The sequence below is a fragment of the Mytilus californianus genome, unplaced genomic scaffold (assembly GCF_021869535.1).
Source record: "Mytilus californianus isolate M0D057914Y unplaced genomic scaffold, xbMytCali1.0.p SCAF_1, whole genome shotgun sequence".
Classification (NCBI taxonomy): domain Eukaryota; kingdom Metazoa; phylum Mollusca; class Bivalvia; order Mytilida; family Mytilidae; genus Mytilus; species Mytilus californianus.
The window spans coordinates 61559533-61576986 of record NW_026262581.1 but is presented as its reverse complement, the minus strand read 5'-3'; the positions used below and the strand labels follow the sequence as shown (position 1 = coordinate 61576986).

At 32.2% G+C, this 17454-nt stretch overlaps 1 protein-coding gene across 1 annotated transcript; it reads right to left on the bottom strand.

Moving 5' to 3' along the window:
• Nucleotides 1–464: 464 nt before the first annotated feature.
• LOC127705813 (protein SEC13 homolog) lies at nt 465–16965 on the bottom strand. Its single transcript, XM_052210169.1, has 10 exons — nt 16816–16965; nt 14347–14391; nt 13615–13730; nt 11108–11259; nt 9490–9579; nt 7775–7818; nt 6975–7102; nt 2547–2667; nt 1456–1599; nt 465–783 (listed from the first exon to the last, which is right to left on the bottom strand). The coding sequence occupies exons 1-10, from the start codon at nt 16816–16818 to the stop codon at nt 685–687; spliced, it is 942 nt and encodes a 313-aa protein (XP_052066129.1). The 5' UTR covers nt 16819–16965; the 3' UTR covers nt 465–684.
• Between the last annotated feature and the right edge of the window lie 489 nt (nt 16966–17454).

The following is a 17454-nucleotide window of genomic DNA, read 5'->3' as shown; positions in this document are numbered from 1 at the left end:
AAAAAGGAAAATGGCCATACATCTTTTTACTCGAAATATAATTAAAAGTCTAAACTTTCAACTTTTCATGACAGAAGTTTTACAAGAATTTAATCAAACTGTAACTGCACCTTGAGGTCAATATCTAACAATACAACTTGTTATAGATTTGAACTTGAACTAGAGCAAACCCAAACAGCAGCACAAACAGTGGAACTCTATTCCAAACTTTATGTGGAAGACTAACTTTATCAAATTGTAGCTCAAATTTGTTGGAACTTTACAGTCAAATTTAACAACCTCAGTGATCTCTGCCTGGAATACTGGAAGCTGTGGGTTCGATCTCCAGACATGTTTAACCAACATTGTTAATCTGTCCATCAAATACATGTCAGTGTGACACCCATATATATATGTTTGCTTAATAAACATTATACACATAAAAAAACAGACAGCTACAATTTTGCAAAAACTAAACAACCATATTTTATACATGAAACAATTTAATGATAATGAGACACATGATGAAACACGATGTATTATCTGAGTAGGATTTTACTTCCTGTTGTGCAAAGTGTCTTGCAATATTTTTCTCTCTTAAACCAGGCAGTAAATAATTCCTCCAATCTACCATTATTTAAAACTGACAATAAATAGTTTAACAAATTGTGTATTATGGCTCTGAGCAGACTATATGTCACATGATCAACTTGATATTGATTTATCTGTCACTTGTCCTTGCCCTTTGTTTACATCACTGATGCACACCCATTGTCCTTCTAAAGTCTCTTTCCACAAACTAACCTACAAAAGCAAATTCAACACCACTGTAATGTTATTTCTTGTTCATCTGTGCATTATACATACTATCTATTTATAAAAAGTATTTAAAAATTCCAGTTTAAATCAAATCTTTCAAATCATACATATTGAATTGTCAGTATTCGTGAAAAAAATATTCTTTGAGGAGAAATATACTGATATAAAAAAGAACAACATATCTAATCAAGTGTTACATGCTCACAACCCCAGTTTAAAGACAGTTGAATTTTAGATTAAAAAAGATTTAATATTTCTACATTATCAATATTTAAGCATGTTATCCAAAGCTTGAATTGAACTATATAAAGTGAAGAAATTACAAATTATGATAATATACATTTGTGTAGGTTTTTTATTGTGTGTTTTTTAGTTTTATTTGACATGGTCTAGATAGGCAAAAGGGGGGAGGGGGCTGTAATTAATGCCGACCAGCTGCATCAGTGAAAATAAAGCTGATTAAAGCATGGCATCACCACTCATTCATGATTAAAAGCAGTGTAACAGTCTGTTGGCAAATTAAAGGAATATGATTCAGTCTTTTTTTAATTAATGTATCTGAACTGACAGAGTTCGTACAACAGGAAATGACACCCTGTCAGAGAAATTCTCTGGATAATACTTTAATATATCCTGACCTACTTTCATTATACTTACTTTATTATCTCCCCCTGAACACGCCAATATATTGCCTGTTATTGACCAACTGAGGTGCCAAACAACATCATTAAACTTATGAAGTATTTTGTGTGACCAATCATTACCAGTTCCATCATTCGTCCAAATTATTACTCGGAAATCCTAAAAAATAATATAATAAATGTGATTTTGTAACTGCCTCAAACTTTATGCTTTTGATTTGATTTGATTTGATTTTTTGTGTTTTAACGCCACTTTTAAGCACCGCTTTTGGGCTATTTCGTGGCGGCCAGTTTTTATTGGTGGAGGAAGCCGGAGTGCCCGGAGAAAACCACCGACCTTCGATAGGAAAACTGACAATCCTAGTCAATTAAGATTGGAGTCGAGTGCACCCGCACGAGCGGGGTTCGAACTCACAACATCAGTGTTGACTGGCTAGTGATTACAGTAGAAACTACTTAGACCACTCTGCCACCGAGGCCCCTTATGCTTTTGATGACCCAGAACTACACATCCTGCTCCAGAATAGCTAAAAATGAAATATAAATGGTTCATCTATTTGCCATTTTTAATCAGCAGTATCTTAGTTGAGGCCTGTTCTGTCTCCCAACCTTTATCATGTAATGTGTCTTTCTTTTGCATAGAAAGTACTGCTTCTTTTGTTCTTGTCACTATAGCTTTTAATTAAATTCAAGAATGCACTACAGAGAAAATAGTTTTATGTTTATGATTTCTGTGAATTTGGCCATAATGTGTTAGAATATATCAATATTCATTAAACAGAAAGTTGATGAGTATGAATCTGAAAATGCATCCCACAGTATAGCATGTTCACATGAAGCTTGACATCAAATTTAATAATAAAGCTCTGAGTTATAGTTCCTGAGAAAAATGTAACGGAAATTTTCATTGGACAGATGGACAGACATACGTACAGTACAGACAGGTTAAACAGTATACCCTCCTTTGGAACAGCAGGGAATATAATAAAATTAATCCTGTACTTTTTTTATTAACAAAATCCAGTTAATAAATGACTTAATAAAAAAAATTTCCTTAGTTATAAAATGAAAATAACCACTACATGTTTGTATTAAGATCTGCCATACCTGTGAACAGCTAGCTATAGTACTTCTAGGTAGACCTATTGAAGGAGCCCATGCCACATCTCTAACCCAGTCACTGTGACCTTCTAGTTTCTTTTCTTCTTTCCATTCACCTTCTTCTTCTCTTATGAAATGAAATTATAAGCAAAATAAAATGCTCCGCTGGGGCGCAGCTTGATACGACCGCAGAGGTCGAACCCTGAACAGTTGGGGCAAGTATGGACACAACATTCAAGCTTTATACAGCACTGAATTTGGATTGTAATTAAATATTTGACACAGCATAGGTTTCTCACACAGAATGCAAGTGGTCTAAGAACTTAAAAATTTTTAATTTACCGTTCCTACTCGCTTATTAGTCGGAAAATTGGGAGTAAAATTCATAATCCAGAGAGGGGGCCGACTAATAGACGAGATCTAGCGACCAGAGGAAAAATCCAAGCTTGAGAAAAGTGGTCAGGAGTGAATTTCCTGGTCAAAACTACGTTTTTGATTGCCAAACCTACATAAATCAATAAATAAAAAGTTTTTGTTGAAAATAAATGACTTCAATACTGTCTTTGTGTTTTATTTGTTCTTTGGTAAACATTTTCTGCAAATTCGTGTTGAAATTCTACTGTTTCCGGTTTGTGTATTGATTTTGATGGTCACATGGTTTTCCTATAAACCCAAAAGAAGAGCCAAGAACCAAAAATGAAAAGGAGATAACAATGTACCAAATATGTGAAAGGATGTTTTCAGCGGAGTTATTGTGTCATTATTGTGATATCATGATATCAATTCAATGCTTATAAATCATATAATAATCAAAAAATAATTTTAAGATTCATTCCCAAAATCAAAATATTATTCATTATAGTGTCTCAGGTAAACAAAAATTACAAAATTGATTGACAAGCCAATATAATCCATTGATAACCCCAATTAAGAGACAAAGAGTTGTATTCACTAAAGGTGTGAAAACTATCAGTGATAGGTAAACAGATGACACTAATGAGTTGGAGTTAGTTATTTTAATATATTGATTAGCTTCACTTAATTTTTTTAATCCTTTAATCATCACAATATAATAAGAATTATGAAGTGTACATGCTCATTTAACACCGAGTTATGTATGCTGTGAAAAATATTTTCATCAAGTGTTGATTGACTTTAAATTTTTCAGGTTCATATTGGTTTATATTCGCTTTTCTCAAACAATAGGTTGTTAGTCATACCCTACAAAATCATTGATGCATTACGTAAACAACACATGGCTAATCTAACATTTGAACAGTGAACAAAACAAGAGAAATGAATACATCTTTATTATTAACAGCAATATAAATTATCATGATGAGCATCAACTAAATTCAAACCAAACAAACATTAATGCAGAAATGAATATTATTCCTGGATTTGCATTGGTTTTACCGGTGTTCAGTTACTGTCAGCTGAAAAAAAAATGCCCAAATTTTGTCCGACTTATACGAGGGTCAAGACTAAATCCTTAGAATTTGGAGCTGAAAAGAGACCCCGACTTATAGTAGGATCGACTATTAGGCGAGTATCTACGGTACCTATTCAAACCATATCATTATTATTTGCTTTTATATATAAATCAGAAATAACCAATTTAAAATGGAAAATTTTAAAGAAAAAAAAGGAAAAAAAAATCTCCCCCAATTTTTTGAACCCCCTTATTATTCATCACCCCCAAACTCAATCCCAGCTTTCCCTTTGTGGTATGGTACCTTGCAGTACAATTTCAGAGAGATCCATACACTTGAACACAAGTTATTGTCTGGAAACTGAAAAATGCTTGTTTTTTGGCCCCAAATTCCTAAAAGTTTAGGGCAATTACCCCCAAACTCAAACCCAGCTTTCCCTTTGTGATATGGAACCTTGCAGTACAATTTCATAAAGATCCATACACTAACACACAAGTTATTGTCCTGAAACTAGAAAAATGCTGGTTTTTTTGCCCTTTTATGGCCCCTAATTACTTAAATTTTGAGGGAATTACCCCCACAATCAATCCCAGCCTTCCCTTTGTGGTATGGTACCTTGCAGTACAATTTCAGAGAGATCCATACATTTGAACACAAGTTATTGTCTGGAAACTAGAAAAATGCTTATTCCTAAACTTTTTGGGCAATTACCCACAAACTCAATTCCAGCTTTCCCTTTGTGATATGGAACCTTGTAGTACATTTTCATAAAGATCCATACACTAACACACAAGTTATTGTCATGAAACTTGAAAAATGCTTGTTTTTGGCCCCTTTTTGGCCCCTAATTCCTAAAATTTGGAGGCAATTACCCCCAAAATCAATCCCAGCATTCCCTTTGTGATATGGAACCTTGTGATACAATGTCAGAGAGATCCATACACTTACACACAAGTTATGTCTGGAAGTTACAAAAATGCTTATTTTTGGCCCCTTTTTGGCACCTAATTCCTTAACTGTGGGTACCATAACCCCCAACATCAATCCCCACCTTCCTTTTGTGGTATTGAACCTTATGGTAAAATTTCATTGAGATCCATTCACTTAAACTAAAGTTAGAGTGCGAAAACTAATGTGTCTTCGGACAACGAAGACGCCAACGTCATACCAATATACGACCACAACATTTTTTTTGCGGTCGTATAAAAATACAGTATTTTCATTGATCAAAGCATCTTTTCATGTTTTTTAATTGAGACTTTTAAGAGTGACTTATAAATATGATAAAAAGTATTTGCTAAACCCCTTGAAGGGCACGTTTAGGAGGTCCTTAATGTAAAAAGTAAAAGAAAGACAATGTCATATAAAATAAACATAATTCTCATTTCCACAATGCTACTTAGGTTTTGGTTCAGTTCATTAATACCAATCCAATGCAAAGTTGCCAAGATTCCTCTGTGCAGGTTTTTAAATAAAACAGGAAATACAAACACAAATGATGTCCAGTATTTTACCATTGTCATCATATAATGATGTAAAAATGCATTTTGTCTTTTCATGTGATAAATAGAATGTTCAGCTAAGAGATTTTATATGGGTGCCACATTCACCAAGAACATTTGTTATCTGGATATGGCACTAACCATGACAATATTTGTGTATTAATGACATCGCACATTTTTTATCATCTATTATCTTTGCAAAACTTAAGTTATGAAGTTTGAAAGGAACAACAAAAATTGTCCTACATAATGTAATAAATTACAACATTTGATTTTGTTCTTCAACATAACTGTTTTCTAAATCTATGTTAACTGCACTGTATTCAAACCTATCAGGGGCATGATCTTAGTATAGTTTATAAGAAGTTGTTCCATAAACCAACTATTAAGTTAATAAATTGCTTCGCTGAGCGCAGCTGGATACGACCACAGATGTCCAACCATGAAAAGTTGGGCCAAAATGCATAATTTACAAGCTGTGTAAGGGAGGTAATCAAACAGTGTTCTTTAATTTGAATTGGATTACCTCCCTTACACTGCTTTTAAATTGTCCTTTAACCAGAAAAACCCTTGTTTTTCACCTATTTTTGCCCCTAATTACTAAATGGTTTGAGCCATAACCCCCCAAAGTCAATCCTAACCATCCCTTTGTTGTATGGAAGTTTGTGGTATAATTTCAGAGAGATTCATACACTTTAACACAAGTTATTGTCTGGAAACTACAAAAATGCTTATTTGGGCCCCTTTTTTGGCACCTAATTCCTAAACAGTTGGGACCATAACCCCCAACATCAATCCCAACCTTCCTTTAAAGGTTATAAACCTTGTGTTAAAATTTTATTGATTTCTATTTACTTATACTTAAGTTATTATCCGGAAACCATCTGTCTTTGGACGACGCTGACGACGCCGGACGACAACGTGATACCAATATACGACCAAAAAGTTTTTAATTTTTGCGGTCGTATAAAAACAAAACCAAATTTTTGTTTTTGTTTAGACCTCCCGATAATTAAAATAAATGGAGAATGTGTCCATGGGACACAGATGATGCCCCCTTCTTGCATATAACGTTATAAAGGGACATAACCCAAGTAAAAGTGGTGACATCCAAATTTGAACTTGATCAGAGTTTTGTGGTAATAAGCATTGTGTATTAGTTTCATAACATTTGGTTGAGAAAACTTAAGTTAGAGAACGGAAACGAAAAATTCGGCAATTTATCCATTTGTCAAGAGCCATAACTCTAGAACATTCAAATTGACGTAACCCAAATTCAAGCTTGACCTGTGTTTTATGGTTATATGCATTGTGTATAAGTTTCATAACATTTGGTAGAGGCAAACTAAAGTTATTGAACGGTACCTTTTTCTGAACATACAGACATACAAGGGTAGCACTTAATGCCCCCTCTGCTGCAGCGGGGGCATAAAAACAGCTGAAAAGTTGCTACAATACACATTCATCACAATATATACCGGTAGATATAAAGCACATACCTCCATATTTTAACTAAATTATCACATCCTCCAGAAACAATCCTTTTGACTGGTGTCTGTTTATTGTAAGGATCTAACAAGGCACCAGGACTTACATATGGAGCAAAACTTACTGCATTACAACCAATCTGTTAAAAAAGCAAAACTGTTCACATAAAACTCATTTTGTAAGTTATTTAAAACTTGTTCATCATATAATAGTAGATATTTTTTTATGAAACCGTTTTAAGTCCATACGGATGCACCTTGACAGACTTGGCATTAAAAACTGCCTGTGGGTATTAGATAAATGACTATGAAGCTTTATTTGGGTTGAGGGGACAAAGGCATTTATTTTTTAACCCCAGTCACCCAACAATATAGTTCTTAAAGCTGATGTTAAAAAATACAACCACTCATCAATTTTTCATTTCCCTACACACACCCACCCTCCTCATATGTTCAATTTTGTAAAAACAGCTGATTAGTTAATTTTTATAACAGACATCTGACAGACTTTTACAATAATTCAAATTGGTTGAATGATAACTAATTTAAGCATTATATATTAAACGTAACAAAATTTTCCTAATAAGCACTACCTAACAATTAGTTTTCTGCTGTCTTGTACTAAATTTACCACAAAAAAATGTTTTTGTTTTTCATTTCTAGAGAAGAAGCACTTCCTAATTTAAAGATAAGAAGTAAAAAGAACTTTAACCAACAGAAAAATATTAATCCCATAAAGAAATTTTCTAGCTGAGTAAATTTACAAAAGTAAAGACTACATATTTACACCCCTGGAGTTCCTCTATACTTACACTATGAGCATTATTTATTTTCTTTGCTGTCCAACTTCCATCACCTATTTAAAAATATTGTTACATTAAATGAGCTGCGTCGGATAGAAATCGACCTTATGCAAATGAATTCGAATACATCTGTAAACCTATTTCGAGTTGAAAAAATCTCCACGGAAAGCCTGTAACTGTTTGGAAATTGAGTTGTCATAAGAACCATACAAAGCAGTTCAAAATTCATCTTTTATTTCGTATTTGAATGTTATATAATCAATTATAGTCTTACACATGTACATGTCAACGTGCACTTGCATAAGGTCGATTTCTATCCGACGCAGCTCAAATTCCTATATATATTGAAAAGTACTTCTTGCAGTCATGGCATGATGAATAAAACAATTGAAATACAATTTCTTAAAAAAAATAAGTAGAAATGTATAATCATACTTTTGCATGAATCAAACATTTGGACCTATCAAGGAATCAAAGATTTGGACCTGTCGTAGAAACCTCTAACATATATTACTCCTTGTCACATGTACTTGGATTTCTGAATGAACTATAGATAAATGAGTAGTTTTACTCATTTGATAATAAACTCTTGTTTCTCAACTAGTTATCACATCTACTTATAAGGGGACACAACTAAAAGATTAAGACATAGTTTATGAAGTGCATGAATGTCACTTTTTATATAAAAAACAGTCTGCTACAGAATGCACCTGGCTCTCCCAAAAGAATAATTATATGCACCCTTGTTCATTGTTAATAGTCAAAATATCTGCCAAAAGGCCTAGTGACACAGACAAACAAAATAAAAATAGTGAAAATTTAGAAAATCTGACGTCACAAATAAAACTAAAATATCTTGTGTTCACAGGTGCCCCAACGTGCAGCATGACTTTTGAACAGTTAATGTTCACTTTCAAAATCAAACTTGACTCATATATTATGGTCCATAACCATGTAGATTCTGCCAAATGGAACATGTGTAAATACTATCATCCAGAAACCCCAAAATATCCAATTTTCAAGAAAACAAAGGGGCATAACTCTAGATCAGTATATGTCAAATCTGTCAAAGTTACACTTTACCTATATAGTTCATGATCCATCACATTATATTAACATTTGAAATGATTCTGTCAAGAGGTACTGTATTGATCATCAAGAGACCAAAAAAAAATAAAATCCTATTTCAAAGATAATTAAGGGGAATAACTCTTCAACAGTAAATGTTAAAATTGTCAAAATCTAACTTGGCCTGTATTTTATGGTTTATGACATTGTGTTAAAACCTAAAAAGATTTTGTTGAGTGGTACTTTATCATCCAGAAAACAAACATGTCCAATTTTTTAAATAATCAAGGGTATAACTCTTGAACAGTTAATGCCAAAACCGCCAAAATCAAATCTGACCTGAACTTAATGGTTCAAGACATTATGTTCAAAATCTAAAAGATTAAGTCAAGCATTTCTTTATTTATCATCCAAAAACCAAAAGTATAATTGATGGAAAAACATGTAAATCACTATTTACCCCTGTCTCATTGAGGTGAGGATATAATGACAGTAACAGCACATTAAAACTGTCTTCAACTTTCATTCTTCTTTTTTTTTAATTTGTAGAACATGTCTTTCTTTTTACACAAAAGATTGTTGATTATTTTTTACATTTAAGTTTTTATTTGTATATTTTCAGGAAAAACAATTTCATTATAAGAAATTTCATTTACCTGAACTTGAAATAATGGATATAGAACCATCAGAACTTCCACATGCCAGAACTAATCCAAACTCTTGTGGTGCAAAAATAACTGAGTTTACTACAAAAAAAGAAATTAGTTTAAAGTAAATTTCATAATTGCTATTCTGAAAAGGATGTTTCTTAACTCTGGAACATAAACAAAATATTTGTCTTGATGTATGAATTTTCATTTTGTTGAAAAATGGCCTTGTATACAGGGCCTAATCTAGGACTTTGAAGAGGGAGAAGTGGCTTCTCCTTCCATGAGAGAGAAGGGAGAAGTGGTCAACTTCTTGGAGAAGTGAGATTCCATTACCATTTCGGTTGCATCGTGTTTTCAAGCTTATCACTAAGGAAATTGTTTTATATTCAATAAAGATGTACTTGCAGTTTTTTCATATGTTAATGTACACAATGTATAGATAGAAAGTTCTTAATAAAAAGGTAAAAAGGTTTAGACAATATATAGTTGTTATTTATTTATTGATACCATAATGTGTTCTAAATAAAATTTGTTGATTGGGACATGAGGGATTAGCCTAGTAATATTATCAAGATTATGATGCATTAAATTCATGTGCATCTGCCTCAATTAATTTTTAAAACTCCAGAAAAATATGATGAATTTCACATGACTGGGAATTTAATTTATATCACCACTTGTCATTGTTTTGTAAAACATTATTGAATGTCCAGGACATTTATGCATGTTAGTTGTAGTAAATTGAGATTATCGTTAAAGATTGTACATGTAAGTCTATAAATGAAAATATCTTTCAATCTCAAGTTAATTATCCGATAAAGAGCTAATTTCTATCATTTCTTAAAAATATCATCCATATCAACGAATTGAAGTGGTCATGAGAAAAAATCCACTGCTGATTACCATCTGGTCGAGTGTCATACGTTTGCAATCACATTATCCATCAGCTGTCTTTCTACCTTTTATATTTCAATTTTTATTCAACGAATATAATAAATCTACCGTTAATTCCCACCCTTTACCTACCGAATTGTAAAATTGATCGACTTGTGTAGGTAATAAAAGTAAAACAAATCAGCTGAGTGATTACGCAACATCCTCAGATGAAAATCATCGTAAAACGATAACTTAAACAGACGGTCAGTTTTCCGTTTGAACAGTTTTGAAAGTTATATCCGAGGATGTTCAAAGTTGCCGTTGTATTTATTTAATTTGATCGTTTACAGTATTAGTCCTGGGTCGTTTCGTTAATCTCGATTTTCCTTGTCAGCCGCCACTTTTTTTACCTGTGAGACTTGTCAATCACAAGTTGTCTCCCTTTTACCGATTTTGATAGCGATTTGACTTCGCTATGATGTCAGTTGGCCGGCGAGATTTAGCGATTTTCAAAATTCTTTGGCGATTAAATCGTCATTTCGCCGGCAAGATTATGGCCTGCTTGTATACATGTAATAAAACCAATGATATAACAGTCAGTGATTGAGGATCATCAAAATTGACAAATCTGAAGAAAACTTACATTCATTAGATGGAGACATGCGTAATGTTTTTCTAAATCGTTAAAATAAAATACCTTCACACATTTTATGTGATTACTACTTAAATCATATTCAATTAAACCTACCTGACGAGTCATGATTTGTGTATTCATATAAATTTCCCCATGTGCCATTTGTTTCTTTCCAGATTATAACTTTTCTGTCATAACTGCAAGATGCTAGCAAATTACCAAACATTGGATGTGCCCATGCTAGCTGCCATACTGGTCCATCATGTCTACAAATCACAGATAATTTACAATAAACACTGTAATATGCTGCTACGGAAACCAAGTTTAAGTGGAAATACAAGCTATGCAGTATTGGTTTTGCTCATTGTTGAAGGCTGTATGATAACCTACAGTTGCTAACTTCAACGTCATTTGATGGAGAGTTATCTCATTAGCAATCATATCACATCTTTTTATTTTTAAGAATAACTTTGTTATTTTCCTGGCTTAAATTTGCTTGCAAATTTTACTTTGATTATCATTATTGGGTTTCAGTCAAGAAAAAAAAGTTAATTATAATACATCATAAGTCATAAGGTCTAGATTTTTGCTCCTAGAATTTAGTTTAAAAATAGAAGTTTATATCTCAATGCTGGAGATTTATATTCTAAAAACTAGAAACCCAAGTAAATAAACAGCTGCGCAATGAGCTCATGATACGCCCGTCGCTTTTTCAAAGAATAAAGTTCAATAACTTCTCAATGTCAAAGATATAAACCAGTCACCAAAGTTTCATGAAAACTGCTTAAAGCACTTTAAATATGTAACACTCCCAAACGTGTCCATCCCCCCAAACATGTCCGATTCCCCCAAACGTGTCTATTACCCCCAAACGTGTCCTTAAAAGTTTGATAAAGACTTAAAGGACTATATTTCAATTTGCAATGAAATAGTGAAAGGAGTAAACGTCAATGAAAGAGCAATAACCAAATAACGGGGGACATCTTTGGGAGTTCGGTAATTTTGTTATTTTTACTTTTTATAATATGGACACGATTGAGCTTTCAGAGAAAGGAAAAATTTAGGCCTCATATGGACACGTTTGGGAGATTGGACATGTTTGGGCTTTTATACAAATGACACGCTTTGGCGCCCTTTTACATTTAGACATGTTTTGCAGTTCAGTGACGTCATTTGGACACGTTTGGGGGAATCGGACACATTTGGGGGGAAGGACACGTTTCTGAGTGTTACAAATATATTGTCTGAAAACTGGAAAATCACCCCTTTTTATGAATAAAATCCCATAACTCGGAAAAATAAAATCTAAAATTTATAAAAATCGAAAGGGAGCTTACGTCAATAGATATAAACAATTCACTAAAGTTTCATGAAAACTGCTAAAAGCACTTTTGAGTTATTATCCGAAAACTGGAAAATCCCCCTTTTTTAATGAATAAAACCCCATAACCCGGAAAGGAAAATCTAAAATTTATAAAAATCAAAAGGGAGCTTACGTCAATAGATATGAACAATTCACCAAAGTTTCATGAAAACTGCTAAAAGCACTTTTGAGTTATTATCAGAAAACTGGAAAATCCCCCTTTTTTAATGAATAAAACCCCATAACTTGGAAACGTAAAATCTAAAATTTATAAAAATCGAAAGGGAGCTCATGTCAATAGTTATAAACAATTCCCCAAAGTTTCTTGCAAATTGGTGAAAGTGATTTTGAGTTATTGTTTGAAAACTGGAAAATCCCCCTTTTTTAATGAATAAAACCCCATAACTTGGAAACGTAAAATCTAAAATTTATAAAAATCGAAAGGGAGCTCATGTCAATAGTTATAAACAATTCCCCAAAGTTTCTTGCAAATTGGTGAAAGTGATTTTGAGTTATTGTTTGAAAACTGGAAAATCCCCCTTTTTTAATGAATAAAACGCCCATAACTTGGAAACGTAAAATCTAAAATTTATAAAAATCGAAAGGGAGCTCATGTCAATAGTTATAAACAATTCACAAAAGTTTCATGCAAATTGGTTATTGTCCGACATGTGGACGACTGGACAGACAGAGGTATACCATAAACGGGCGTATAAAAAGGAGCAACTGTATCCTTATTTGGATTCTGGTTGATAATTTTTTCATTGGCAAACATACCACATCTCCTTATTTTTAGTCCCCTACCGATGAAGTCGAAGGGGACTTTAGGTTTGCACTCCGTCCGTCCGTCTGTCTGTCCGGCAAATCAGATTTCCACACTTTTTTTCTTCATGCTTGAAGATATTGAGTTGATATTTGGTGTATTGTTTAATCATGACAAGTTACAGATCAAGTTCCGGTTTTGTTCTGGTCTGATGATTTTGTGCAGAGTTTTGGTCCTTGGACTTAGAAAATTCACTCAAATAATCAATTTTCTGCACTTTTTTTCATCATGCTTGAAGATATTGATTTGAAAATTGGTATATAGTTTTATCATGACCAGTTACAGATAAAGTTAGAATTTTGTTCCAATACAATGAATTTTTAACCGGTAGGGGACTATGTATTGCCATGCAATACTCACAGAATGCTTGTTATTTTATACATACACACTCAAACAAGAAACATCTATAAAGTATATATATTTATATATTCTTACCCTTGTAGTTCATTTATGAGTGTCTGCTGACCATCTTTAACATCAAATATTTTAATAGTTTTGTCTGATGAGCAGGTAGCTAGTTTTGTTCCATAGTAGTCAAGCTGTGCATCATGCTGAAATAAATAATTTTTTTCTACAATATTTTAACTTAAGTTTGAATAATGAGGTTAACTAGTATATTATACCAAACTGGCGCAGACCCAGGATTTGATGTTAGGGGAGCACCCTTGAGAATTAAAAGTTAGAAGACCATTTTTAACAAAAAAATTGTAATTTTTACCTTTAAATAATATTTTATTTCAAAGTTTTAGGGCGGGTGCTCACCAAGTAATATTTATTGTAAACCAGTCTATACCAACGGATACATTTTTTTTTGTGTTAAGCCCTTTCTAGCCAACCTTGCAACTTTGATGATGTAGTATTCCTATCTGAAAAATCCTAGTTTGACATATTTGCGACTATTTATATCTGCGTTACTTATCTACTTGTGAAGATGTCACAAAAATACATTGCTTGTAAATATATTTTAGTTTAATTCTAAATGGTGTAACTACAACCATCGCAATGCTCATATAATAAATTTGTTTGACAAGTGTCTGTATTCTACCTTTATGTTAATGCATTTCAAAAAGTAAAACTAGCATTTTTGGTCCCTTCCTCATTGTTCAATATTAAAAAGTTTTATATTTTATCTTATTCTGAAAATTCTGTATTATTACATGTACTTACAATCATATCTTCATGAGCTGTATCTATAGAATTGATGACAGAAACCTGAAATAGTTATTTGTAATCCATATAACAATAAACAGCTGCGCCACTAGTGCATGAAACGCTCGTTGTCTTGTGTGTGAGGTTTTATGCAATAATCATAAATCGTTTCTGAGATACGGCACGACATGTGAAAACCCACCTTTTTTTACAAAATACTCAATAACTCTAAAATAAAATTTTGAATCATCACCCAAAAGTATACAGATCTTTAGATTAATATAACTAAGAAGTGTGTAAAGTTTTAAGCAATAATCATAAATCGTTTTTGAGATACAGTGCGACATGTGAAAAAAATCACCCCCGTTTTAGTTATAAAGTCCCGTAACTCAAAAAGTTTTAATCTTATTTTCACCAAAAAGTATACAGATCATTTGACCTTCATAAGAAACAACTATGTAAAATTTCATGAAATTTGGATAAGTGGACGCCGGACAGATAGACACCTGACATTTGTATACCATAATACGTCCCATCAAAATTTTGACGGGTGTATAAAAATTAGAACATTCTAGATCTGGTACTCAGTCAAATGAGAGCAACTAAATGAAGTAAATTCATGCTTACAATCGTTGCAGTTTGGGGACAAAATTAACTGTTTTATGTATTCTGTATATACAAACAAATTATCGCATAAAACAAATAATTTCCTTAAACTGCACTGATTGTAAGCTTGGTTTTACTTCTTTTGGTTGCTCAGTGATATTAAAATAATCTATTGACTTGTTTTTCCATTGATTATACATGTACTGTCATCCAAGGAAAAATAGATTAGAACTAAATGGTTATTTAAGGGAGACAATTCAATTCAACTTACCATAACAAATTCCCCTACTTTATTCTTCTCATAGAATACTTTAAATGGTCAATTTCATTTTTTTCTTAAATAGTTCAAAAATTCAACTTTGTCAACATGGTCAATGTTAAAATATTTTCTTTGATAAGAAAAATACTTTTACTGTTTTGAAACTGATATCTAAGGTATATTTTACTCAATCTGGGTCGTTTCCCCCATTTTCTTTCACTCTAAGTCATTTCACCCCACATTTAAAAATCATTATTGTTTTGCAAAAACATAAGTTGTTAAGTTATTTATGGGTATTAAGAAAGTATTAAGCTTTTTATGGGTATTAAGACAGGAAATGTTTCATCTTGATAGTCATGTATCATAGATAAGTATATGATGACCATCTGGTATGCATGTTTTTTTCCTTCATTTATTCTGGCATCATTATCAAAGACAATAAATAAGTGATATTAGCCGTCAAATTGTTAATTATTGTTATCATTGTTGACATCTATGTGATCAGTTCAAATTAATGTCAATTGAATCAATTACCCATCTAGAATTTAAATCATATTCATAATAATAATATGAACATTGATTCTGTGTATCATTATACAATATCATCACATTATAAACAACTTCAGAAAGACTTAACCTTCACAATTTGAAAATTAAATTTGTAGTTTTCAAAACGAAAATCAACTGTTGTCATGGTTGTAGAAGAAACACGCATCAAAATTTAATCCTGGTATCTATGATATTTAAAGTTTATTTGTATACTTAAAAACTTGTTATATATTTCATAATAAAGAAAAATGATGGTACCTCCACATAATAGATATACAAATGTATGTTTTATTCAAATCTGGGCAAAACTACTCACTTTCTCAAGCTTACAAACTGACTATATCGAAATTACTTGGAGCAACAAAATTAGTGTCAAGAAATTTTACATACTATTTAAAAAAATTAAAATCTATAGAAAAAAATCAATAAATTCCAGCAGACTATTCATTGTTTTATGAAGTTTCAAATGTGTTTGCTATTTAAGCTATGTACTGCTTTTCAGCTATCTTGACACTTTAAATTTGTCTTCTTGTCTCTTCTTGATGCTTCTTGTCGCCAATTGTATTATATGTCTCTGTTGTCGCTAGTAGATGGCTTTTGAATTCCTGAACTTTCCCATAAATTTCCTACATGTACATTGTACATGTATGTCACAAATTAATGCTAATGTTAGTACCTCACAGTAAGAACTGATTGTTCAGTGACGTCTTTTACGCCAATTGACCTTTGGTCAACCGATGTAGCTCGTTCATAAAAAACAACTCGAGATTAGTGTATAAGCATCACAGACAACTGAGTTATCTGATAGAAAATAATTACAAAGAATTTAACAACAAAAGACCCGTCTGACAGTAGTTTCCTGCAGGGGACAATTACACAATTAATTAAGCATACACATTATGACCAGTAGACTAGTATTAAGAATGAAAAAGTGTTACACTGCTGTGATAAACGAACAAATTAAAAAAAAATAGATGATCTTGTCATTATATTTTTTCACCGGTATATACTATAATTTATAAAGTACTCTGTAGTCGGTCTCATAACATATATATTTTTCACCCGTTACCTACCATTGTGTTTTTTTCCCTGAAGTAAAGTATTAGCGTATTTAGTCGATTTTAAATGCCTCAGAATGTGCCAGACTTTAGGTTTTACATGTCAACACGACGAACGTGGCAAAATTTACTTCCGGTAAAAACTAAAAAGTTATCCCCCTTCGACCGATGTGTGTAGTTTTTTCAACATTAGCGGATTCCGGTTAAAATCAAAGCATCGATATAATTTAGTCTTCGGGGGGATTATTTTCTATTTCTGTTCATTTCTGATAATTTCTATTTACCTATTTTTCTATTTATTTATTTTTTTGTTTTTCCTATCAATTGTGCAAAAGTTGCAAAATAATCAGTTTATTGATGGTGTCCGCGTAATGAAGACCGAAGGTGCCACCCCAGCATTTAAAATATATATGAAAATATCAGCATAAAATGTTAAGGTTGATCATCGTTATACATTTCTTTTTTTTTTTTTAATAAAAAAGTATGAGTCACTGTTCTATTTTTCAAGCTACAATTCTTTCATGAAAAAACACTTGTATGCGAATCAAAAAAAAAATCTAGGAGATAGAATTTTTTAAATAAAATATGAGAAGATAGGGGTTTTAATATGCTTTAAGAAAAAAATGGTGTCACCGATCTTGGTTTCTTGCTACA

Excerpts from the sequence above, each read along its gene's own strand:
- LOC127705813 (XM_052210169.1), bottom strand. Across the intron at positions 11,260-13,614 it reads CTCATAAATGAACTACAAGG|ACATGATGGACCAGTATGGC; the intron begins GTAAGAATATAT and ends TGTGATTTGTAG. Across the intron at positions 2,668-6,974 it reads AATTTAGTTAAAATATGGAG|AGAAGAAGAAGGTGAATGGA; the intron begins GTATGTGCTTTA and ends TCATTTCATAAG.